The sequence below is a fragment of the Agelaius tricolor genome, unplaced genomic scaffold (genome assembly GCF_023055355.1).
Source record: "Agelaius tricolor isolate 1412-34295 unplaced genomic scaffold, bAgeTri1.0.p SCAF_3, whole genome shotgun sequence".
Taxonomy (NCBI): domain Eukaryota; kingdom Metazoa; phylum Chordata; class Aves; order Passeriformes; family Icteridae; genus Agelaius; species Agelaius tricolor.
This window is the reverse complement of record NW_027269263.1, coordinates 20,493,758-20,520,257: the sequence shown is the minus strand read 5'-3', so window position 1 is coordinate 20,520,257 and position 26,500 is coordinate 20,493,758. Positions and strand designations below refer to the sequence as shown.

Sequence of the window (26,500 nt, the reverse complement as noted above, 5' to 3'; positions counted from 1 at the left end):
CTCTGCTTAGACCACACCTAATTTCTGCTGTTGGATTGCTTATTGTCACTGAGGATCTCACAGAGCCTAATCCAGGCCTGGTATCTGTTGTAACCTGTGGTCCTGCTTCCACGGGGTAGTGCTAATGCTCAAAGAGCAAAGTAAATATGCATTTAAGCTTCTTTTCCAAGATATTCCAGACCAGAGAGGTGTTCAAGAAGACAGGGAGACTATGTTTATTGAGGGAGCCCAACTCCTCCAGAAGACTTTCTGTTGCAGCAATTGCTTTTTCAGTAATATTCAATGCAAACACCCTACAGCATTTCCAAGAGTGTCCTCATGTTAACAACATTGCTGTGCATGGGTGAATTCCCAATTACTTATACCAAGCACTACTTATGTGGAAGATTTTGAAACAAGATGGAACCTGCCTGGAACAACACCCTCATTTTGGCTCCAGGGTGCAGCATCTGTAGCTGGCGCCTGTGCTTGTCTGTCTCCCTCTTTGTTCTTGTGAGTCTGTCTCCTTGGATGCAAAGAGGAAGCTGGGTTGTCAGTAACTCCAGTTTAAATCCAGAGTAACCCCACTGGGTGCAGGGAAATTAATTTGCAGAAGCATAACTTTAGCTCTGTGGCTGAATCAACATCTTTAAAAGTGGTGTAGAAATTGGTGAGAAACCAGTAGAGGAAGTCCCAACTTTTCCTTCCAGAAAACTTTGATTTGTTGAAATGCTGCAGTCATAAATACAGAACAAAGGAAGTGAATATATTACAGTGTCCTCATTGTAAAAGGGCAATGGCAGGTGCTTTGATAAACTAGGAGACAGGTCATTATTTCAGTGCAATGTCCGTCAGAACACCCGCCTACTGTAGCTCTCCAAAAAGTTATTTTTTAACTTCCTTCCTATGAGATTTGTTAGACTTTGAAGGAGAACATAAAACGAGTGGTAGCACAATTCACCAAGTCCTAGAAAAGTTATATTGGTGAATTGCCTTGCATTGTACTGAGGCAATGGACTAGATGACCTAGTGACCTTTCCCATTTCTAATGTCTATGATTATTGCTGTTATACCTCAGGACACTAAACAGAGACATTTTCTTCCTTTCAGTGGCAAAATGTCACTAATGGCCGTGCTAAATCAGAGCAATTGATCCTTCTGCAGATGTGTTGTGCACTTAGCAAGGCAGCTATAGATGATCACTCTTTGTTTAGATTTGCTGTTTTCTGTTTCTGTAGTGCAAGTGCTCAGTACAAGGGGTCTGTCAGCCAAGGGAAAGATTTTCTGGTAGGAGATTAAGGATAACGAAGGAAATGGTTGCATGACCTATAAAGAGAGGATCATAAATATTGCAACAATAAAACCAATAGCTCCTTCAAAGTTTAAATAGCTTTTCTTTTCAAACACTTGAAATAAGTGCCCTTTTCCTAAGGTTGTCTAGCACCTACATGTTAAGGTTTCACACAGTTTCACCAAATATATTGTAACTTCTCAGGGAACTAGCTTTTTCTTTTAAATAATCTTTCTTTGTGGAAGCATCCCCTCCAAAAAAAGTTTCATCCCAGGTACCTTTCCACTATTAGTGAAATTTCAGAAAAGCCAGAGCATAAAATAATAAAATAGCCCCTGCTGTGTTTCTTAACCACAACACCCACCAAGCAATGCAAGCAGGGACAAATAGAGTTCTGCCCTTTATAACCTAGCAGCAGCACTTACCTTTTCTTGCATCCTTGGGGGAACCTCAGACACAAGGGTCTGCCTCTATAAACCCTCAGCTAGAACATTTATACTCCTCACAATCCCAAATGTGTAAAAACCCCAGACCTGTGCTGCTGCAACCCTGCTGTCATAGACAACTGACATTCCTATTCCACACATGCTGGTGGTGTGAAAGACATAGCCTTTGTTTCTAATGCTTGGTGTAGGATCCAGCTCTGGAGTAAGCAGACTGCTCCCTGTGTGCTCAGTCTTTTTTCCCCCCATTCTCCATGCTGCCATGGGTCTGTTGCCAGCTCAGGAGAAACAGAACCCAAAGTGTTCCAGCAGCTAGATCTCACAGACATGTTCCTGTTCCTTTGTTACCCCGTGTTCTCACGTACCTTTAGCTCATATATCTTACCCCTTGGGCACTTTTAAATGTAAGTATCACAGTAGCATCTTGGTATTAGTGCTGCATCCTGCAATCAATTGGCTGTTGGTCTCATTGCAGAGAGCTAGAAAAAGCTTCATTGCATCCTTGCTGGAAAAGCCACTCCAGTCTGGGAAATCAAATAGCTGAAGAAACATGGGTGTTCATTCAACACGCAGCAGGCATGGGCCAAATCCACCCCAAGCCCATGCAAAATGCTCATCAGTCCACAGCCCACTGGTGTAACATACTTTTCTTTCTTAGACATTGGAAATTTGCAACTCGGAAGCTCTTTTGCTTTAAATAAAGCAAAAAGACAAAGGCCCCCCTGAATAGAGTCAATACTCACAAATAGAAATATCCTTAACCTGACCTCCCTGATCCTTCCCTGTGCTACTGGATGTAAATGCACTGAAATCAGCTCTCATTTTTTATGTTCTAGGTTTCAAGCTCTCTGTAATAGCCACAATCATCATTATGCAAATGTTGTATTTTGCCTCTGTGCTTTCTGCACAAATTCTTTTGGTTGTGTTTTCCTGGTTATGTGCAATTTCACATGTCCAGTGAAATTTCAGCCTCTATAAAAAAATTGTCCAGTGTTTATAAAATGATTCCTTTCAGCACTCTCTGTCATCTCGAAGTTGTTGCTTTCTACCCAAGGCAGGCAGGAGGGCTGTTTTATGCCTACAGTTCTCCTACCAGTGACATTTCTAATGTTTTAGAAAAAGAAAATAAAACCTGACAAGTCAGATGAAAGGCTAAAGTTGATATTACAGACAGATAGGCTGGAAAGGTAGAAAGGAGTAGAATTAGAAACATCTCTAAAACTCAAGACATGAACACATTATGTGATGAGTTTAGGATACAGCAGCTATTGTGCCCCTAAGTTCTTGTGCAGACACTTCCACCTACTCTCTTACTTCCTTATCTTGCTGAAATTTGCCCACATTTGGATGCTGAGTGCTGTATGTCATGCTGTGGTTTTCTGTAACCAAAACTCCCCAAGCACACATGCCCAGACTTGCAAGAAGGATGAGAAATACGTGTTGTGCAAAGAATTAGGAAAACCTGTCCCAGCCTTGCTAGTGGCATAAAGGCTTTACCATTACATCTACATCCATAGGTTTCTCTTCCATGTTGGTCCTACAGTCACTGACTCTACTTTTCCTAAGCCTTGCTCATTAATGAGGATTACCAAATTTACATTTCTTCAGCAGGCTAAGGACAGGGGACATAAGTTCTAGAGACACAAAGGGGTCATTCAATCCTGGAGTGCTCCCTGGTATTGCCAGAGAACAGACAAAAGTGTCAAGAAACAAGAGTGTAAAAGTAGCAGAGAAATGAGGGGAAGGCCAGTCTTATCTTTCTTCCTTGGAGAACCTCCCTAAAAAAGAAAAAGAAAAGGCAGAAAGTCATGGCGGTTCTATTGCTATAAAGAAAGAAGCCAGGATCTGCACAGCCCTGAAATACCCTGGTAAACAAGCTTGGATTTGACAGACTCCTCTTAAACAGTACAAATTCAATTGCTACATGGATTTAAAACACTGAAAGATGAAGATTTTGTTTACTGCAAATACTTTTTTATGTACCCTAATGCCCAAAAGTAAAATAGAGGCTGGATTTATTCTGAGACATGGTCAGGAATTTTAAAATGGGTGTTTGTACACACAAACAAAGGGAGCATGGGAAACAAGAGATTGTGAGTTACTTAAATGTCAAGGATTACATTGTACCAGGTAAAACTGAAATGTAGCACAGGGACTCAGTTTCATAAATTAAATGTCATTGCTGATGGGTACAAATTATATAAGAAAGATGGAAAGGAAAACCGAGGTGGCACTTTGTCAGATGCATTTATAGCTGCAGCAAGACACATTTCAGCTGCAAAGTAATTTAAAACAAAACAAAACAAAACCTAACAAAACAACAACAACAAAAAACCTCAAACAACTAAAGTGGACATCTGCTGCAGCCTACTCCAGCAGCAAGAAAGCAGGAATGAATTAGTCTCTCTTAAGGTACTCAAAGCCACAAAACACTGAACTCATGAGGAATTTAGCTGCCCACATTTCTTTTAACAAATACCACCAAACACTCACCAAAGAAGTTCACGAGTTACACAGAAACCTACTCTAATCCAGACAGTACAGGTTCTTGACAAATAAACAACGAAAATGTCCCCAATCCAGGAACTGTAGCAGAGAAATTAAAAGGACACCATGAACACAGTATCTAAATGTAACACAGTATAGAGTTTATTTGTTTGACTTAGAAAAGGTCTCCCACATAATTAACTGGACACATATACATTAAATATACAAACTTATACCAAAAGAAACACAGAAGGCACACATTCAGCCAAGTGGCTCTTTCTGAACCACTCACCATTGCAGGCCAGAATGACAGAGCCATGAGCCCCAGCTTCGTTACTTTCTGTCCAAAACCAGGACCACAGCTGTAGGCCCCATGGTGCTCCACACAGACCAGCCAAAGAGGGAAAGAGATCCAGAGGACAGGCATCCTCCTGGGATTGTGCATGGTCATGTGCATGGTCAGGGTAGAGATGCCAAAGAGAGCTAATCTGGCTCTTTTGAGTAGCAACAGAACCATTCCCATCTTTCCCACCCCCTTGGGAGATTGGTGACTTGATTACAAGAGGGGACATCTTGGGCAAGCACCAAATGACAGCTTATTTGAATACTGCTGTACCTTCAACCTCTGCTGGCAGACCTCCAACACAATTCCTAAGCACTGCTCTTTGCCCCTGTGACCCCCAGCACCACCAACCACATTTTATCTGGAGAGCAAGAGAGGTTCATTTTACAGGTCACAGCCCCAGGTTTCTAGCACTCATCAAGAACCACGATCAGCAAAAACTAGTCAAAATAAATGTGGTCACCTCACACAGACTCACTTCTGTTGCCATAGGAGCAGGTAAATAGCTCAACTTCAGCAGATTTTATCTTCAGGGAAAAACTAGTTCCACCAGAGCCTGAAACCTCCACTCTGGATCAACAAGGCTGTGTGCATCCTCAGTCATGCTGAGTTTAAGGAGCAGATTTATGTAATGCAAAAAAGCAAGTCTGTTCTCTCAAATTAAGTAATTAAGCAGTGTGTGATAAGCCTAAGGAATTCTACTAGACCCCGGAGTCAAGGCATGAGACTCATTTCCATGGAAAGACTCTGAAAACAAGTGAACATTACCTTTCAGGAACTGGTGTGGCAACCAAGAAGACAAGCAGATGAGAGACTTTCTCTGGAAAGGATATCCTGTTAGTTGACAGGTTAAAAAAAAGAGCTCTGACATCCACCATAGGGAAGAGAAAGTAAAGCACACTACTGCTTAAGCGCAGAAGGAAAGGAAGGACAAGTGAAATCAGCCTCCTGGACTATTTGTGAAGTCACCCAGGATGAAGCAACAAGGAGATAAAGGACTTCCTGGAAAACCTGACCATATATCAACATGGTGCTAATTAGTTAATTAACCTATTGCACAATTAAAAAAATAAATATTTTAAAAGCCTAGGAGGAAAAGGAAGCACCAGATGACACTGCTCTTTTCAGAACAAAAAGCCTAATAAACAACAGCCTAATAAATTTATGTCTGATCTTTGCTAACAAGTGAAATAAATACAAGGAGAGAAAAAAAGTCTCCCAAACGTCTTCAGAGTGGTAACCAAAGTATGGCAAAATCATGCCACTTTCAAGAATCCTGCAAACACAGTGAGTAGCTTTAGGCACATGAGCTACACACATGAAGCCAACAGGATAACTCAGCTATCACATCACTTCTACATGCAAGTGGTGGTGTCATTTCCAACACCTCTTTTTTTTCCCATTACCAGGAACAATTTTATGAAACACTGCTCATAATATGAGCTGACAGACCTAGCTGTAAAGCTACAGCTCATTCCCAGAAGGCTATATAGAATATATTATATAGACTAGCAAGCATTTAACCCATGGAGGATGAGTATTTTTAACAGAGGGCAGAATACCTTTGGTATTTTACCATCTCAAGACATTCTGCAGGGTAAATAGAGTAAAATAGCCCTGCTTGCCATTCAAATTAAATATACTTCAAGGAAAGGTAATTAATCAATCAGTGAATCAATCAATTGCATTTTACCATCAGCTACAGACAGCTGTTGGAGTGTAACAACCTCTACTGCATCCCAGCACCTGAAAGAGTCTTTCAATCAGCTGCTTCTGGGCTGGGAGTGCATCAATTGCCTTTGCTGTGAATTTGTTGTGCAGCTAAAAACCCAGATGGTTTCTCTAAACAAAAAGCAAGAAAACTAAACCTGTGTTTTTCTGATGTTTAAATATTTTTTGGCAAGTAGGCATGTTAGTTTTCGGGTCTCTTCTAATAGCTAGGATGTAATTTTTTTAGGTATCACAAGAGGATTTACTTATGACAGCAGGATATGTAATTTAAATAGCAAGAAAGCAGAGTGAAATGTCAATCTGCCCACTGTAGAGACAAAAACAATCTGTTTATCCACTCTGTTAGTGAGCAGAAGTGGAAAAATGATAGTGAACAAGAGGACAGAAATGCCAGTCAGATCCCATAGTAGCTAGGAGGTAGTCATCAAGGAAACCATTAAAACAGCCTGACAACAGTTCTTTTTTTGTACATGCATTGAATTTAGGGCTTGGTACCACAGAACACTTTAGAGGCCAAAAGTAAAAAAGGATTTTTAGAAAAGGACAAGTACATTCATTAAGACCAGGTCCACAAGGAACTGCCAGAAAGCTGAGAAAGTCCATAGACTGCTAGAATGGTGTCAGAGAAAGACCTCTGTATATACAAGCCTTGTATTTTATGCTTCTGTGATCACCTGTTACAGGCTATTCTCAGAGGCAGAACAGCAGATCAGATGGCCTTTGGTCTGATTGCACACAATACTTCTTATGGATCAAAGCTCTCAATTTTAGAATGATTTAAATTCTGGAAAGGTCAACTTAAAAAAAAAGGGTATTTGAAAAGCTTGAAAAGCTTGCATGCCTCCTCTGCTTCCTCTTTCAACCCTCAAAGATGTGCTCCTTAATCATTCAGTTTCCATGAACGGTAAAAGTATTGCTGCATTAGCAATCACGAGGATTTGACCACAGCCCCTAAAGTCTGTGTTATTGCTCCCTGCCCAGGCCCCTTATCAGGCATTTCTCCTGACCCAGTCCCAAGAGTGTGTTAAACATTGCCCTATATTCCATTTTTCCTCTTTGCCACATTCTTGCTAAATCACTTTGTTCGACTGCTACATCTATGAGGTGAAACAGTTCCGATACTGCTCTGTAGGCTACTGTTGGCTAAACCCTTCTCCTGCCTGGGCCAGTGACAACAGGAATCTACAGGAAGACTCCTTATGGACAAAGGATTGCTCCACTGTCTGTAAACATCCTTATTTCACCCAGAATTTGCCACTTCAATTGGATTCAGCCTTACATCTAGTCGGATCAATACATTTTTGCAGTGCAGTAGAGTAAACAATGCAACACAGTGATTCCAAGTCTGCAGCCAGACAGACTGAAGTAGCAGCACAAGTAAGTCAGAAAATCTCCTGCATTTCTCTGGGCACAGAGCAAGCTCTGAGACCAGTCATCACAGTTGTTTTTATATACAAAATATGTGTGCACATAGACATATGGACTAATACATTCATCACTAACCCTCATTTAAGGGACCAGCTATCCAAAGTCTGCTCATCACCCAGTAAATGTGCTTTAGTCAGGGGTGCCAGATGCATCCAGGACCTGCAGTGGCTTTACAGATCACTGCATGAAGATATGGCTGTAGGTTCAAAATCAATCAAGAAGTTACTGTTGCAGCTTGTGATTCAGTCTTTAGTTCTCCAGACAATCCTTCCCAATCAAGATAATACGCAGGTAGATTGTTTGTTTTTATCGCTCATAGTGGAGTTTGGATTCAGGTTACCTGGAAGGAAAAGAAGTTAAAGTAGTGTTAATGTCAAGTAAATAAGCCCTGGATAGAGTTTGGACTCGTGCTTCACTCTCACTTTTTACTATGCACCTTGTGTTAGACCTACGTTATTCTGCACTCTCTCATGGCTTTTTTTCTGCTACAGTGAAATGAAGAAACATTAAAATAAGATCAAATGCAGAGTATATTGTAGAGAAAACCACTGGAGAAGTATTTCTAGGCTTTGGCTTGTACCCAGTCCAGCTTCATTAGGTCCCAGCTGGCACTGATAAATAGTCTGGTCATGCCTTGGGTGAGAAGTTTTCCAAAGAGTGAGGTATGGAAAAAAACCCTGAAAACCCAAGGTCATCTCATTCATTTGATACCCACACACATTCTCAGTAGAGGTTTTTTTTCACATTTTGTTTCAAACATCTCTAGTGCCAGTGTTTCCACCACTGCCTTTGCAAGACAAATCCCAAGGCCTCAAGGTCTCTCACTAAAGTGGCAGAGTATGCTGCCTCCAGTTTTTTATAATCCTAGGTTTTTTCACTGCTTACTCTATGAATTTCTTCTGCTCCCAGTATCTGTACCTTTCAATGCTTGCACTTCTGTCTGGTGTCCATCATTACAGCCAGATGTTGATCTGGATGCCCTAGCATATCTGTTTCAAGCACTGTACAGAAGTGTGTTCAGAGGCTTTTGCAAGTAAGGGAGCTCATCTGAGCTCAGTAAAGCTTGCATGACTCTGGCCCAGGACAGCAGGGACTGACAGGGGCTGCCACATGGCTTGGAATCACTCTGAACACAGGCAGGCCCCACTCATGTATTTGTACAGAAGGAAGGTGCATGTGCATCTCCCAAGCACTTGGAGCCAGATGCCAGTTCAGAGTGAAAACAGAGAGTGAAAACTGCCACAGGTCATGGTGACATGCTACTGAGAAGTCTCAGTCTTGCTAAGTTTAGGGAGCATTAAACTCAAGCACTGCCTCTGCACTGGGCTTCAAGTGAATAATTTTTAATGTCACTCTCTTGCCTGAAGGGGATCTGATCAATGCTGCCCTTACCTGTAGGTGATGAGGAAGAGAAGAGCTCTCTTTTCTCCCCCTCCTTCTCTCCACTTTTTTCCACACTGCATCTTCTTGATGTTCACCTGGGAGGTTGCACTGCACCCTGCCCTCACTTCCGTGGCTGCTCTGTGTGCTACTGCCTCCTCCCCACAGCTCCCTGTAGCATTTCATTCTACCTGTCCCCCTCTGACATATCCTGCATGTTAGTGTTATCATTACTCCTATCTCCTCCCCACCCCTCTTTCCTTCCCTGTCTGTATCACATTCAAGACCCTCATGCTTTTTTTGAAATATCTGTGCTTCTCTGCTTAATTTCAACTCCCAGCCCTTTTCTTCTTGTCACTTTCTACTCTTGTCTTCTGACCTTTTTCTACATATCCCACTACAGTTAGAGCAAACATCCTCCTTTTATGTACCAAACAATGTTTCCCTCTTTCTCTCTTTAGAAAAGAGGCTGAAAATTCCAGTTACCACCCTTCCATGATCTCACTTTGGCTGAAAAACGCTGGTGATAACCAAGCAGCTATTTTAATGCTTTTGCAGTGCCCAGTGTAAATTGCATTTTTTGTTGCAAGAAGCACACAAAACTGAAACACAAAATCCTTCTACTAAGGATTTTGTGCTCATGAGGTGATGATGTTGATGCATGGAGCACCTCAGGGCAGCAGACCCTTCTGAACAAGCCCACTTTGCTTCTTCCAAGGAGAACACTAACTAAAAAGTCTGCACCTTCTGAAGGCACACAGCTTTCAGACTTTTGCAGTGTTTCCCAGAAACTGTACACAAAAGTCACTGTCTCTGCTGACCACAGTCTGCCCAGCACCAGCTTAAAATTAACAAGATTCTGGTCAGGTTCAGAGCTGCTCTTATGTTCCTCAGCAGGCAACAGTGAAATCCAGTGAAATTCTGATAACTTCATGATATGGTTTGAGAAAACCTTTTAAGACAATGTACAACTTGCCATGTGCTAGGACAACACCTCAGGGTGTTAATTCAGATACTTAGTTTGGGACATTACTTTCTATCTGGAGCCCTTGTATTTTCCAGACTCCCAATTCTGACTCATAGGAATCCTTTTCTAGCCTGTAAAAGCTGCATCAGATTTTCAGACTCCATCACAGCACACACTTCCATCATTTCCCTTCCCAGCTCAGATTCTCTTCATCACCATTTGCTCCTACAAGACTGAATCTGACTTTTAGCCTGCTTGAATAGTGTCTTTCAACTACTCTATGAGCTACTTGGGTGTGGATCTGGTCTCTCCATGCATTTGCAAGGTGGGATGTGTCTCTGTGGTGCTAAAGAATTAATAGTGACTTTGGAGGATGTGTGCACAGGCAGGCCCATGGGGCTTAAGTGTGCTGTTTAATCTTTACAAAAGCTAAGGGCAGCTATTTCAAACTGTGAAGCTCTGAATAATTGCATCCTAACCTGCCCGCATACCAAGTACCCTCTCTTTCATTTCCACTTCTTACCTCCCTTCTGTCACCCAGAATATCACAGCACCAGTTTTTACTAGTTTTGCTCAAAGTTTTGCTTAAACTTTTAAACCTAAGTCAGCCCTAAAGTTACCCAAGAACAAAGTGTCTTCTATCTTTATACTGAGGCTGGGACTCTATTCCATGGCTGTGTTTAAGAATTTTTTATTAAATCCTTTTCTGTTCCTCATGAGTCTCCATCTATCTAATCTGCCCTCTACCATCTCTGTTCACATGCCACTTTGGGACTATTAGACTAGAGAAGTGTTCTCTCACAAGAAGGTAATTTATTTAAAAAGCAACTCACAATCCATGATCTTCCTTCAGCCTTTGATGACACCAGATGGACAAAGTCTACTTACACCCTACTTCAAAAGCTATGGAGTCTCCCAGTGTCACCATGAACAGGCATTCTCAATTTGCATAAACCAAAAATACTAGCAAGGACTCCCTGGAAAGATTTATCAGGTCAGAAAAAGTACAGGGGGAAGACTGGTGTGCTGGACCTCAGCATCTTCCCTGGACCTGTTCTCAATTCTTCCTTCCCCCTTACTGAAAGAGTTGGCAGTCTGCAGGAAGTAACAGTGGCAATAAATAAAACCTGAACATAATAGCATGGTAATGTATTTGTGGAAATGGTCTAGACCAAGCATCAGACTGTCTGGCACAGAGCCACTGTTTTAGGAGGAACAGGGACATCCCTGCTGCCTGGATGGTGCAATGGCCCAGCAGGGTGCAGTGCCCCACTGTCCAGCCAAAGACATCAACCTCTCGTGCCTTAAGCTGGGCCTGATTTCATCAGGACATTGTGGGAAGGCCAGGCTGGCTGCTTTGAAACAGGTGACAGTGACTATCTCTGATATGCAAAGTGCTGATGAATCAGAGATTCTCTCCTTCTGTCACTAGAGGGTAGTGCAAGCACTCAGCTCCATTCCTGCGAGTGGAAATGCCCGTGCATCTCCCCACAGGTCTTCACCGATTTTGCTTTTCCTGGCTCTGAGGAATGGGGCCCACCAGCACATAATGTCTGTGCTCAAGACTTACTTGGAGAGAGGATCTCTTTAGACCAGGGTTTACTTCTACCTCCCCAAATGCAGATTCTAAAATGGATCTACTACAGTCTTAAATAAATTAACCATTCCTTCTTATAATTCCTCTTGTGTTCATTTGGTATTTTTGAGTCTGTCCTTCATTTAGCCAGAAATATTTCCAGGAACCTAATTATTCATTGTTGTTGACCATCTCAATTCCTTGCTTTTCTTCTTGGTCCCAAAAGAACATCTTTCCATTTCACATCATGGTAACTGCAAAGCAATTCAGTCTCTCTACATCTGCATTTTGCATTCATCAGAGCACTGGCCAGACAAGTGGAGGATAAATTTTCTCCTTGCAATTAGTTTATTTTCCTAATGACGCAGGAGGTATTGACACCCAAAACAGCTCACTGAGAGGAAGACAACCAGGATGACAACCAAAGATTTACTTCAATCTCACAAAACATGTAAAATGTTGGGGAGTTAGCCATGAACCCATAACATTAGAAATCTTTATCATTTGTGTCTTCAACTGACTGAAGCCTTTGAAGGACCTAATGAAAATATCAATCATGCATTAGCAAAGAAAGAAAAGTTGAGATCTAGTGACCTACTTCTTTGTAGCTTCTATTTTCATGACCTCCTCCATTTCAGAAGGTGGCAAAGGAGCAAATTAAAAAGACTTGCACCCTTTCCTTCAATCCTTGTGCCCTCACCTCAACATAAACACATTTTCCTCTTTTCTCCACCAGGAATTTGTCACAGGAAGTATACCTGCCTAAACTCTAATGAGGAAAGGAAGGAATTACACTGAAGATCTGTTTGTGGCCTGCTAGCCACTACCATAGAAAACACAGTGCTGCTGTTTATTAGGCAAATGCACTTCATGGACTGAGCACTGTTTTACACAAGGCAATGTTCACCTTTCTCTCCCTTTGCTGCTCAAAAGTATGAGAAACATCCACATGAGAAGTACCAACCTTACAGTAAGACTGCCATTAAATTGCTTCCAACTTATATTGCATGTATCTTTTGATACAACTTCTGCCCTTTGTTTTTGCTCATTTTGATTCAGAATGACAGGATCTACTCACAGGTGCCTATAGTGGGTATGCTTGCATCAATCAGCCAAGCTCAGAGCAAGGGACACAGAAAGCAGAGTATGCTGTAAAAGGTTTTACCTGAGTTGCCTCCAGTGCTCCGAACACTAGCATGGCCAATGCTGAGCCTCTCATATTCCAGTTTCATGTTCCCAAGGTCTTCTCCTGAATGTCCTTCACTGGCAAAAGAATTGGCCTCGATGCTTGAGCCTGGAGAGCGCTTAGCCTTGCGACTGAAAAGCCCACTGGCAAACCGCTTCCCTTGCTTTGCATTGCTCTGTGCATCTTCCTTCTTTATGTCACGAATGGACTCTCTGGATTTGGATTTATTTTTCAGGTCCATGTGGAGCCGGGACAACAGTTTCTGGGGGCTTCGATTCAGCTTGTTCAAGTTCTCCAGAGGTGGATCTATTTCTGGGAACACTTGCTCCAATGTGACTAAGTCATTCAGGAACTGATTTAACCGTTTCTTTGACTCACTTGTTTCCTCCTTTTCCATGTTTCCCTGATGGTCTTGCCTGTGCCGTGAAGCCCAGAGCATCATATCACCACGGGTTGCTCCTGCTACTAAACCATACTTTGGGTTAATGAACTTCCGAGCCACAGTGGAGGAATGAAAGCCTGGCTTCCCAATTCCATGGAGGAATGGGTTAGCAATGCCCAGTTCCTTGTATAAATTAACTTCCTCTGAGATGGCATAGAGCTCACGAAACTCAATGTCAAACATCTCCACGTGCTGTCCTGTCAAGACTAGCAGGATGTTTCTGTCAATGTGAGATGAAGTCCATGTGAAGCTAAGAGGAGGGAACAGAACCGACATTAGATTTTGGGGTGCATACTTGACCCAGCCCACCTAAAAAAACCTAAGACACTACAGGGGAATATGTAGCATTATGCCATTTGCCCTTATATCCTTGGCCAGATGGGCCCCAATAGGTACATGACACAACATTATTGTTCTTCTTTAGACATGTAGACCAGATTTGGGAGAAAAGGTCCTGAAACTCTAAAGGACCCTTTTAAAAAAGCAGCACTGAATCAACAGGAAGAGTCTCCGGACTGAAAACCTCACTGAAGAGAACTGAGTACAGGGACTGGTGGGGAGTTCTTGTAGACCCCTTCCTGGTGCAGGGTGGAACTGTCTCTAGCCCTCTGAAAAGGTCTGCCAGCATGGGTATGTTCCATTCTCTGAAGAAGGGCTCCATGCCACCTTCTCTGTTGTCCCACTCCAGTTTCTACAGATGCCACACAGATTACAGAAGCTGGGACAGAAGGGGGGTGACAAGTGAAGAAGACTCTCAAGCAAAGTAATGACCATTCTTTAGATTAATGCCTTAAACAAGAGTAACCCACCTGTACGATCCAGTGGCCACCTTTTCACCATCCACCATCAGGAATCGGGATGCCAGTGTGCCTTTGATCTTCCCTGATGGCATGTAGAACCCAACTCCTGTCACAGAGCGTATGCGGACATTCTAACAGGGAGGTGAAAAGACAAAATGTCACAATAAATAGGGCAGAAAATTACATAATTGCCAGCTCCAAGTGTTAAGATGTCACTCACATTGTCTCACTACTTCTGGGACTACAGCTCATTTTGTATCAGCCACCAGAAGGGCTGCAAAGCAAAGCATAGTGCTGTAAGCCCTGTTGTCATCTCCTGTCTACACAGGTCACTCCTCTCCATCTTGGACAGTTTATAGCTGTCCAAGGGGTCAGCATCATCAGAACCCTGCCTGCTGTCTTCAGCTATTCACTTGAGCCACTGGCAAGACAATGCTTTCAGATAAGTGTCTCTACTAATGTCCTAAATAGATCAGCAAAGAAAAATTTCTGAAGATGAGGAAGGAGAATCTTTTCATAAAATGAATGGAAGTAGTTAGAAAGAGAATACTTCTCCCCAAACCTCACATCTCACACCCTTTTGTCAGCAAACCTACAAGTAATGAAACAAAGCACTACCAGACACAGAAAAACCACAAAGTTAGGGTTACATGATTTTCAACAATAGATGAGTGCCTGTGCATACTATAAGGATATATTTACACACTGGACTGAGTGTTACTCTGCTCATGGGTCCTGGCTGCACAAGGCTGAACTCCCAAAGTGTCTAACATGAAACATTCCCCCTCTCCTCCCCCCAAATCCAAAAACATTGAATGTCAGTATAAGTTTGGAGCAAATTATCTTGTCACTCTGACACACAAATCTAGACAATTTTCCTCATTCCACCATATTTTTATGTAAGGATTCCTTAAGAATGAAAAGCTAAAAGCACTGTGAACTGGAGTCATAAACCCAGGGTTAGGAGTCAGATAGTCCCAGGCATAATTGCAGTTCTGATACTGCTCCCTGTGATGTTCTGGGAAAGTCAATTCACCTTTGTTTCATTCTTCCCCATGTGCAGAGCAGAAAAATCAGGAGGATTTGGCTAATGCTAGCACAGCCTCAGATCCCACAAAGAGCTAAGTCCTATTACTATAAACCTCACCGACAGCTTAAATACTGGTAGGCTATAGAAATCAGCATGCAGGAATGAGTGATTATAAGAATGCAGATTTCTTTCAAAAGCTGTTTTTTCTGAATACAACTCCTGCCTTTTGAAACTGCTGCTATTTCCCCAACTAGAATACAGCAGTGGAAATACAAATTCTGACTAACAGTAACTGATGATAGCTCTGTTTTGCATTCAGCTGTTGCTTGATCTGTCTGGAGTCCTGTGTGGGCATTAGCTAATTAATGCTCCCAACACTGCTGAAAGTATTATTACCCCATTTTAAAGATGAGTAGCCTAAGACAGAAAAAGATGAAGTGGCTTGCCCAAGGCCTAGCAATGAGTCATATGTATGGGATGCTGAAGACAGGTTGGGTAGAGCACAGGAGAAATGGTGCCCTTTCCAGTAATTAAAATAACATTTGAATTTGGCTGAATTATATTTTTCCTTGCTGATTAATGTTGGATGTGGGATTTGCCAAATCATGCTTTGCTGACTGCACAAGACAAGAAGTCAGTCAACAGCTCTGATGTGATATGTACTCCTTTGAATCAAGAAGTATCAGCCTGTGTGAGCAGAAAGTTTCCCAGCATATAACAGCGTGGATCTTATTGTGCTTGTATGCTCTATCACCTTCTTTGGGTGAAAAGAAAGCACACTTGAATTTCTGCAGTAAGTGAGCTGTGTGTAACACTTAGAAAGGCACAGAGGGGATAGAACTGAACAGCTGAGCACATAAACCTCCTTGAATAAAATAGGTACAGGAGTGCATTAATACATCTTGAAATGCAGAAAACAAGCAGAAAGTCATATAAACATCAAGTCACTTAACAGGCTATTTGTATACAATTTTCTGCCTTGAAGGATCTTGGAACATTTGTAGGCTAAGTCAAGCTACAGAGGAAGAACATGACTAGGTTCATGTACCAAAGACTGCACAATAACAAAAGAGAAGAGACAAATATAAATGAAGTGAGATTGCAGGCATTTTCAGACGGCACTAGAGTTACAGTAGTAACAAATATTTTGACTAGAGGACCAGTTAGCTCACCAGATAGAAGTGACACCTCCAGATCTGTATTGTTGCAGAAGCCTGCTTAAGGTTTGTTCTGTAATATCCTGGCTTATGGGAGATGCAGTCTGCATTAAATTTCTATATTTCCTTTCCACAGACTTGCACCACTCCTCACCACAAGCAATGACTAACATCTCCCTGGCTACAACTCAATATGACTGGTAACAGTCAAGCCTGACAGAGCATCCTAATACAAATAGTAAGAAACTGGTCTTCCTTGCTTTATTGTGACACTTTTAAACCTCACTCTGAATCCACAGAAAGCTAAATAAGACCCAATTTAGAAAGTCAGTAATGCTGTGACTGATTTGACAGACCTAGGCTGTAGTGCTTACAAACTGGGGCTGAGAAGGGGAATACACAAGACATACCCTAAAGGGAGGTGTTGTAACTGCTTCCACCAGAGAATCCTATGTGCACCTTCCCTCTTAGAACTGGGAAATCCTCTCTTTGCCCTGGACAGTTTTGGAAAGGGCATGGTTACTGACAAAATAGTGTAACTTGCAAGTATTCAGGTAGAACAGGATGGAATGCAGCTAGCTGGGACATGGTCTGCCAAGATAATTACTGAGTATTATCTGTATCTTTACAAAAAGAGAGCCTTGCAAGCCCCCATCTCAGAAGGTCACAAGTAGTCTAGAAGAATACTCCAGCAGACCATTAAAAAACCAACAGCACTGCTTCACATCACATTCCACCCCTCCCTCATCTCAGGTAGGAGTCAATGACAAAACCCATAAATTATCGAAATGAAATTACATAAGTTTCTTAGGCAGAAGCTTTTTAGACTTTCTGAAGTGAAAGGAAAAATTTCTTACATGTTAGGAAAATTAATGTAAAAATTAATGTAAAGGTGAACTTCCTGCAGATAAATCATTCCCTTGGAACTCTAGGAGAATTCTCTGTCTTTGGGCAGGAGTGTCTGTTACTGTGGTTGGAGTTAACAGAAACATGAAGACAAAAACCACCTATGTAAAATCTGGTGAGAACATTCACCCTCAGGTCCTGCAAAAAGAGGAATTTCTGAGGGGCTATGAATTTAGTATCTATGAGAACTCTGATTCACTGTGATCTCTGTAGAACACTCTTGTGTCAACATAACAGAAGTCTGACAAACTATGTCCTGTAGGCTCAGGAAGCCATATGACTCACACACACAAGACATGCTCTTATGAACAACCCATGAATGTTCTGATGATTGAATTTAAATACATTTCTGGTGAACTCTGGCCTTCAGACAAAAATAGAAGTTTTCTCATTTCATGCTTGGAGTTGGTTAAGAACTTTTACTCTTTGTAGGGTGAGGTATGGTCTTCCTACAGCAGTTTCCCTCCCATGAGACTGTCAGCAGATCATGATACCTTGCCATCTCTACAAAAAGAATACAATAGCCAGGAATTTTGTGAAAATGTCCATCGCTGTGCATAGACAAAGGGCAAAACCCAGTGTTAACTGTAAACCTCCCTGTATTAGGACTGTTAAGTATTCACTTTGCATTGGATGAACATGGCAATGGGACCAAAAGGGCGGAAAACACAGAACAAAATGAGTATCTGCTGGTGACAGAAAACAGAATAAACATTGTGACACTGCAGTTCACAGTAGTGCATCATCTCTCTCCCCCTGGGATCAGAACTTGTCCCTAAACCTTAGAGTTATATCTCATGTGGCTGCAACTTCCTGAGAAAAGAAGCCATCCTCTGTACTTCGCACATGCATTGCCAAGGGAAGGTGGGCAGAAGGGCAGGAAAGAAGAGTATGCAACTCCTTTGCTGGCAAACTATGTCTGGTGAAAACTGGTAAAAATCTTCTAGAATAAAGCAAAATGGTAATTCAAAAAGGAGAAAACATTTTCCCTGTTGCTAAAAATCAGTAAAAGAAACTCAGACATCAAAGCAGATATCAGGAGAAAGACAGTAGATAAGAAATGGGTGAAAGAAAGTTTCCTCAGCAATTTCAGTATCTTCTGCAATCAAACAATGTGGGACAAAATGATTCTGCTGAACAAGACTGGAGATCCAGCTTGCTTTCTTGCTTTAAATCTGGATCTTCAACCCTTGGAACATTACAGAAGAAGGGATGGAAGGAGTCCTCAAGGGGAAACCTTAACCTTCTGGAGCTTCCTGGGGTATCCAAAGCCTGTTGCCAGGGAAATCCCTACATGATGGTTTCTGCTACACTGACCCAGCAGCAGCATAGGCATGTCCAAGGTAGCTCTGGGTGAGATACTAAGAGAACATCTTCCTTGAGAGGCAAATGACTTGTTTCCCCATTCCATGAAGAATCTCCCTGGTCATTCCATAGAACCATATACAGGAATTAACTGTATTGGCTTTAACAAGACTAAAAAAATACCTAAGCCATATTGGAAAAAAAGATAACAACCTTCAGGGGAATTTAAGATCCAGTATGAGATACCTGGGAAAAGAGGGGGAAAATCTGAAGGATAGCAATCTGTGGGCTGAAGCTTTGCAGAATAGTGATCAACTAGGTTAAAAGTTGTTAAGAATTTCTTCTCAGTGGACTTGCTTTACTCAGCTTGTACTATTTTTAGCTGAAGATGTCTAAAGAAAAACATAGCATGGGCTGCCATGAAGAATGGAATCATAGAAGGGACACAGAAACATTTTCTCCTTCTTTTGATTGCATCAGTTCAAACTGCACCTCCTTAGAGAGAGCCATACAACTATACTGCTGCAGGACCTAGGCATTGCTGTAGCACATCACTGGGGTCACTGGTTTAGGAGTGTCAAGCCTGTGTAGAAGGATAAGAGGATGAGCAGAAGGGGACTGCTTTAGAGACAGAAAAAACAGACTGAAAGGAACTCACCTCTCCAATAGCAACACAGCTCTTTCTAAAATACCAGGACATCTTTTCATTCCCTCTGTCCAGGGGTTAAAATATTGTAGTACTGAAGACATCATTGCTGTACATGATGACAGAGTAAGAAAAGTACTGGGAAACTGGTACCAGAGCAGATGGAACTACTGCTGTGATTTCACAGTTATGTACCAAAGAGACACAAGCCTAGGAGACACAATACCACTGGCACTTGAAACATGTCTGTTATAATGAGGTCTGTGTCTTGCTTTCAAAGACACCAGAGGGAAGGAACTTCCACCACTGTTTTGGAAAAAAAGGGAAAACTTCTCAGCTGGATGTCTTTTTTGATGAAACTCAGAGCAGAGTGGTAGTTCACAGGAGAACTCTTCAGATATATGCAGGTAATTTTCATTCAGATTTAAGATGGTTCCCCTAAAAGGATTAAGATGAGACTCTATAATCTTCAGAGCTTTTTGAGTTTTGGGGTTTTTTTAACTATAAATGGAGTGTTTAAGGAAAATCCACCCCTCTTCCAGGCAAAACGCACTTTTTCCACCGCCGCTGTACAGAACAACTGGATCACAAATGGGTGAGTCTGGCATCCCATAGGTTGTTTCCAACCCAGCAACTTTTTTCAGGATTTAGAACAAGTCTGTAGTAGCAACAGTGGCTAAAAAGATGGGGGGGGAAAGGAAAGAATACAATACTAACAAGAAATACACAAAGGATTTCAGTCTGTATGTAATGGAGTGAGATCTCTCTCAGGCTGCTTCTGCCAGCCAAGCTAGACTGACTACTCTGCTATGCTGCATGCACTATTTGAAGGCACACTGTGGCCCTCAATCCCTTAAATTCTCCTTTAAGTCATCCTAGAGGAGGACTACAAGCTCATTCACTCCGATGATCACTGTTGGGAAGGAAAGTCTTGATTTTCACAGAATGTATGTGTCCTGTAAGAGGGATCCATGCAGACAACTCCAAGACCTGCCTGGAACTCTAGTTTGAATTCTAGTTTGAATCCTCACATAGAAGACCTATAGCAATTTTCTCTGATAATTTTCTCCCCAGACAGGAATTTTTAGGTTATAAGTGCCAAAAACTACACAGATCCCTGTCTTGGGTGAAAGGCAAAAAAACCCAAATCTTTCCTTTTTCTTTCCTTCTGTATTATAAAGCCACACTGTTATCCCTCTGTATTCCATCACTTTTAGTGTTGTGGTACGGAGGAAGAGATGTGTTTGCCGGTCAAAGCAAGTTCCAAGATTCACTCCAACTGCAAAAGGCCAATGACCTGCAGGAGATAATGGTTTAGTACGGAATACCTTACCCGGATCTGCAAGTCACTGAGGTCAAGGCATCTGCACATTTCCAGGAAGAGCTTGACACCCTCCTCATCCAGGATGATATAGACGGGGATCCAGCGCTTGTACGCTGCATCAACGATATCGCGGAAGATGTCCCGGTCCGTAAACACATCCATGACCACTGCAATAATCTGGAAACAAGAAGGTGGTAGACAGACAACTGAATAACTATTAGGAACTGAAAGGAAGGCCTGCCCCACTGGTGCAAAATAAAGGAGAGCACTGATACCAGATAATGGAGGAGAAGCCTTCATAGGGAGAACAAAGTCCAGGGAGGTACATGCCCAAGCACTACCAATAATTGTAATTTTCTGAGTTAGTTGCTGCACTTTGGAAGGAACTTAGTAAATGTCTATGAGAGTTCTCCTTCTTCCAGATGAAACTGACTTATTTTAGCAGCCTGAGGAATGCCAAAGCCAAATACCTAGTTTTTCCTCTGTATTAAGAAACTTCCATTGTCTCTGTAAGGACTCACCTAAATGAAGAACACTGAAAATATATTGAAAAAAACCACTGAAAACACAACTTTAACTCTTAACCTGAAGGCATCTAATGGAAGAGTGAATGTGCAGAGGAATCAGGGCTTGCATCCTCAACCATGACGCATAGTGTAGAAAATAAGAATTCTATTTTCCTTTTTTTCCCACCAAATCCCTGTGAAAAGTCTGCTCTCAGGGCTGGCTTCTCAAGCAATGATTTATTGGGCTCAAACATAAACACCTCATATTTCTCAGAAAGGGACTGGAGTGTATTCAAGATTTGGAGGCAAAATTATCATTCCCTCTCTTCGCATGTATTGTTTTTCTGGTATAAAACTAATCCTTCTTTCCAGGCATAGATTTTACATAAAACAAAAGCTTTCACTGACGTGAGAGACAAGCCTGAACATTTATAGGATGAGTAACAACAAAACCAAGAAGGTTATGGGTAACTTTAATGCTGATCTTATAGAAAGGGAGAGAAAGACAAAACATGTATCTTTTACACCATTAGAAATACCAATTAATTTTTCTGCCTGAGTTATTCTTCTCAACATTTTAAAGGTTATCAATGGAGGAAACTACTGTTTTTCTAGTCCCTCTGCATAACATCAGCTTGCCAGGTCAGAGCTGCCATGCTGACAGTATCCTGGGATTAGAGCTGTCTAAATTTTCATTTCCCAGATGCTGGGAATCACAGCAATAAGCCCATCTGGGCTGGGGATGGCATATACAGGTGTGAATGGAGCTAAATACTGAATCACACTGTAGGACTTTCTTCACTTGATGCTTGGAAAAGGTGCAGCTCTCTTGCAGGAGCCCCCTAAGGAAGAGGGAATAATTCTCCCCAGAGACCTCTTTCCTGTGAAAAATGCCCTTGAACAAATGGCTTTTGGGAAAGTGGTGCCACAGTAAACATCCCCCACTGCATCTGCTGAATCTCTGCTGAGTCCCTGCTTGTACAGCCAACAACAACCAACACATCTGCTCTGTCAGGCTCCTTCTGTCAACAGTGCTTACACCAGCTTCCCTTTGTTAGAGAAAGAAAAAAGAGCTGACATTGTATTTATGCTCATCATTAACATGTAAGTTCCTGATGGAGGTGAACTGTGCTGGAGCTACATCATACTAAGTCCCACAGTAACTTCTACTAGGCAGGATTTCAGGTCCTGCCTTGGTTCTCCCTTCCCAGCAGGAATGTAACAGGAATGTTACCAGAATCTCTAAAAATTAAAATACAGCAAACTTGTACCACTTTGTTTCTGAACAACCCCATATACAGGCAATTAATAAATAAAGTCATGAACATTTCATGAATTAACTCAGGCCTGTTATGCTCCCTCTCCCCCCACACACAGTGGTATGGACAAGCTATTTAGGAGAAAGGATGCCAAATAGTATGCATTTGAAGTAAGAACATCCACATAGGGAATGGACAACAGAAGCAGGAACTTCTTTGCTCTCCATCCCCATCATTTGCAATGAGTGTAACAACTGCAGAAATTACACCCTATCCTGGACAAACCATTAATTGTCTGTACCAGCTTTGCAAGGGATGTGAAGGGATCCCTTTGTGAAGGGATGGCTCCCTCCAGGCTGTGGGGCCTTGGGTCAGTCCAGGCTTCTTTCCAAGACTGGGGACCATTGAGAACAGCAGTCAAAACTTGCCATGGGCAATGCCTGTTGTTGTGTTTGCCGTCTCAAACCCTTGTCACAGCTAGGAGTGTTCCCAAGCACAGCAAGTCAGAGCATGAGTGTCTACCCCTGCAAGAAGTTTTCCCCATTTCTCTTCCAATCCTATGGATAATAAACTTATCTGTAGGGCCCATAGGTGTGCCTAGCTCTTCACAGGAATTTTAAGATTGGCAAGTTAATGCTTGCTAATCTCATTGCACCTAGGTAGCTTAATTAACATATGTTTGTAAAATACTCATGATAAGCCACCCACAGACTTGTGCCACATATTACCAGTATCTGTTTAGACCCCCTCTCAGAAAAAAACAAACTCAACAGTCCCCCACTTTCATTTGCTGACTAAAAAAGCTGCTACCTGGAGTGTTTTTTGCCAGGGTGAGCTCAGCTGAACACAATAGGCATAGTTATCTATGAAAAGGACCATTAAACACTCAAATGGCTGTTAAACATGAAACCAGCTTCGGGCTGGGAGGGGCACAGTTTGTCCAGTCAGTGAAAAAATAAAAATCTACAAAGGATTTAATTATTTCTAGGTGCCAGGCACAGCTATTGAAAGAAACAAACTTTCCCAGTTCTTGAACAGTCTCTAGAAACCTTTGTAGCAGTGCAAGGAGGAGGTGAAGTTGCACTACATCAGAGTGTAAGGAGTTTACAGCTTCTAAGTGACTGATCACACCAGTCACTGAACAGAATTACAGGGTGTGCACAATTTCTCAGAGCAGGGAGCTAAGAAGATCACCCACTAGATTAATGCCTCTCTGGAAAGTTTTCTGTGTTTCCCGGCAGATTCGGTTTGAACAAGTCTGTAAAAGTGGTGCATATAGTGTGTGCTGGCCAAGTGGAACAGGTGGAGGAGGAAATGACTGCTGAATTATAAAGCAGAAATACCAGAAAGCTGCAAAACTAAGCACAGGAATGAAGTTTCTTACGCTGCTCTCCCCTTTACCTAAGGGGTGTGTCAGCTCTGACGGAGATCTCCTGGGTGGTCTTCCCCGGGAACTTCACCCACATCTGGGGTGGGTGACGAAAAACCTCGTGATTGCCCCACCTGTTCAAAGCAAGCTCTTGAAGCATCATGGCTCGTTTGCTTCCTTGCCAGAGGTGCCCTGTCACCACCAGCAGTCATTTCCAGGGAAAGATAAATGGGAGGAGCAGCCTCATATTGTCTGTACTTTGTCTACTTGCAGCCCGGGCTGGACGGTGTTGAGGCCACAAAAAATAAACCAAAAAACACCATCCCATAACGAACACGCTGCCCTGTCTTTAACTAGGGACACCTGCACACTCCAGGCAGGGGTGGCTGTAACAGCAGTTCACGACCTGTGAACCCGGGAATGAGGCCGGAACAGGACAAGGTGAACCACAGGTACAGAACCCCACCTGAGGGGAGGTGGAGAGGGTGTGAAGATGTTTCACCCCATCACAGGCATCAGCTTCGGCAAAGCGTAACACGACTGGCAACGAGGCGCAGGGAAAGCCCTGCCTGATGGACGCCGACCATTACATGGCCAGAGCGAGGGCTCTCGCCCGCCTTGCACCCCACGCCCCGAGCTAGACCCTCGGCCCGGCTGAGGGCAGCAGGGCTGGCCCGGCCCGTCGAGGGCCGCTCCGTACCTTCTGAGCCTGCTGGATCATGTCCCGCACCACCTCCTTCAGGTGCGGCGCGCTCTCCTCCTTGCGCGGGTGCGTGAAGAGGGACACCCGGCTGATGCCCCGGTAGAACGTCTTGTCGGTCCAGCCCAAGTCCAGCGGGGGCACCTCGGTGTCCGAGCACTCGGGCCAGTAGGCCAGCGAGAGGGTCTCGCCGCCGGGCCCCCGCGCCACCTTGCCGCCCTCCCGGGGGTCGTCGTAGCCCCGCCAGCCGCCCCTCAGGTCCTGTAGCTCCCGGCCGGAGAGGAAATCGCGGAGCTGCTCCTTCCTCAGCGCCTCCCGGTACGCGGCCTCGCCGCGGGTCACCAGCGCCTCCAGGGCTCGGCGCTGCTCCTCGCTGTAGTAGAAGCGGGCCTGGGCCTCCGTCACCTTCTCGTTGACGTGCAGCTCGTCCAGCAGCAGCACCTGGGACTCCGCCATGCCGCCGGCAGCCCCAGCGCAGCGCCGGCCGGGAGCGAGGGCAGGAGGCTGCGGCAGGAGCTCGGAGAGGCAGGGCCGGGACCGCCTCACCTGGCTTGCTCGAGCCCGCCCCGACGGGTGGGGCGGCCGCTCCCCCGGGCCCCGGGGACACGGCTGTCCCTGCCGCCCGGCCCCTCTGCCAGGCTCCTGCGTGGCCCCCGGGGAAGGGGCACGAGTTGCGGGGAGGACAATTTCTGTGAAAAGGAGAACAACCTGAGCTAAGAGATGCGGGATGCGATGTAAGATAAAGAGCCTGGTTATGTGGCGGCCTAAACCAGCTTCGGGGGATGCAGGATAGAAATCTTTAACTAACTTGTGAAATTGTATGCTAAGAGAGAACTTGGTGCATTGAAATGGGAAAACCGCACCTCCAAGGGAAGACCCTCACCCATTGAACACATGAATTTGGAGTACCCTGTGCCTTTAAACCGAGGTGGGGAAAGAGAAGGCAATAGTAGCTGAGCCAGGTAGTGATGTAGATTCATTATGCAAATATTGCCTGAATAGGATTGTATAAATATGCTTGCATATGTATGCATTGTGTATGTACATATAAATACACTTCCTTGCTTTGTGGATTTACCACTTTGCACCCATCTCTGTGCAGACATGAAATAAAATAGAGTATCTCAACCCTGTGTGTGGATCAGCTTCCCCACTGGGTGAAAGAAGCCAGATTTAGGACAACATCCTGGCATGGCTGGCATCAGTGTCCTGACGGCAGTCCTTGGAGGAGAACTAGGCCTGGCCCCCAGGTACATTTTGGGGTGCAAATGCAAAAGTCTATTTAAGACTTTTTACCCCCCTTTTTCAAACTCGGCAGCCACCTGAGGGATGCTCATGAGGAAGAGGGGGACACAACTGGGCCAGGGAGGTGGGCAGTGCACCATGGTGGCCACAGGCAGTGGCCTGTTGGCTCCAGAGAGCTGGTAGCCAGCCCTCTCTGAATCCTCTGGCAGCTCAGCGACTCCAGAAAAGCAAGGGGTGTGGGGTAGCCAGCTTACAGAGGGGAAGATGACAGAGTGATGTGCCAGAGGCTGCCCAGCAGGCTGGTGTCAGAGCTGGGAGTAAAACAGTCTATGAATAAATAGCCACACCCATCCCACCGGAGACTGGGGGCTGTAATGTTAAAGTACGATTTTTGCGAGGTATGTGATCGTTTCTAGGGGCCCTAATCAAGATTCCGGCCCCACTGCGGATTGCACACAAAGGATAAAGAGCAGAGCTTCCCCACTGCAGTCCAGGGACAGAGCTGGCAAGGCATGAGCAAGGAAACAAGGACAAAGTCAAAGGCAGTGGTGAAATACAAACAAAGTCAAAGGCAGTGGTGAAATACAAACATTCAGAGGCATTTACAGCGCTTTACATCTGTGATTATCCCCTAAGTGCTCACATGCAGAAAAACTAGGGGACAGAGCTTCTGAAGCTGCTCTTTGTTTCCTCTCTCTAAGTAATCACCTGCCCTCAGTGTGAGTTAGTTTAAAAAAACAAGGATCAGGTGGGCCACCACAGCTCATCCTGTGCTGTTCCTCTCCTTTAGGTAAAAGAGATACTTTTAGTATTCCAGACTGTCTTCCATAGCTTTTCCTAGCATGAAATTCACTTAAAATTTGAAATTACACTTTGCAAAGGTCTACTCCTCTGCCTATCAAGTCTCCTTTAAAAATTAATTTCCATGTAAGTTCTTTTATCCTTATTTCTGATGGAAATGAGACTTACATGGTCATGGTGCCTGCGCCTGTCTGCCTGT

The 26,500-nt window shown here is 43.5% G+C and overlaps 1 protein-coding gene across 1 annotated transcript; it reads right to left on the bottom strand.

Moving 5' to 3' along the window:
- Nucleotides 1-6,369: 6,369 nt before the first annotated feature.
- On the bottom strand, nt 6,370-24,711 carry FAM83F (family with sequence similarity 83 member F). The gene is made up of 5 exons (XM_071424285.1): nt 24,256-24,711; nt 20,431-20,598; nt 14,063-14,184; nt 12,791-13,503; nt 6,370-8,042 (listed from the first exon to the last, which is right to left on the bottom strand). Exons 1-5 carry the CDS (start codon nt 24,709-24,711, stop codon nt 7,978-7,980), a joined length of 1,524 nt encoding a protein of 507 aa, XP_071280386.1. The 3' UTR covers nt 6,370-7,977.
- Nucleotides 24,712-26,500: the final 1,789 nt, after the last annotated feature.

What these genes read in the sequence shown, in the direction of transcription:
- FAM83F (XM_071424285.1), bottom strand. Translation starts at nt 24,711, where the DNA reads ATGGCGGAGTCCCAGGTGCTGCTGCTGGACGAGCTGCACGTCAACGAG. An exon ending in GTGGCCACTGGATCGTACAG is followed by an intron (nt 13,504 to 14,062) that starts GTGGGTTACTCT and finishes CCCTCCTCTTAG; the next exon opens with CTTCACATGGACTTCATCTC. An exon ending in GAGCACTGGAGGCAACTCAG is followed by an intron (nt 8,043 to 12,790) that starts GTAAAACCTTTT and finishes TTTTCCTTCCAG; the next exon opens with GTAACCTGAATCCAAACTCC.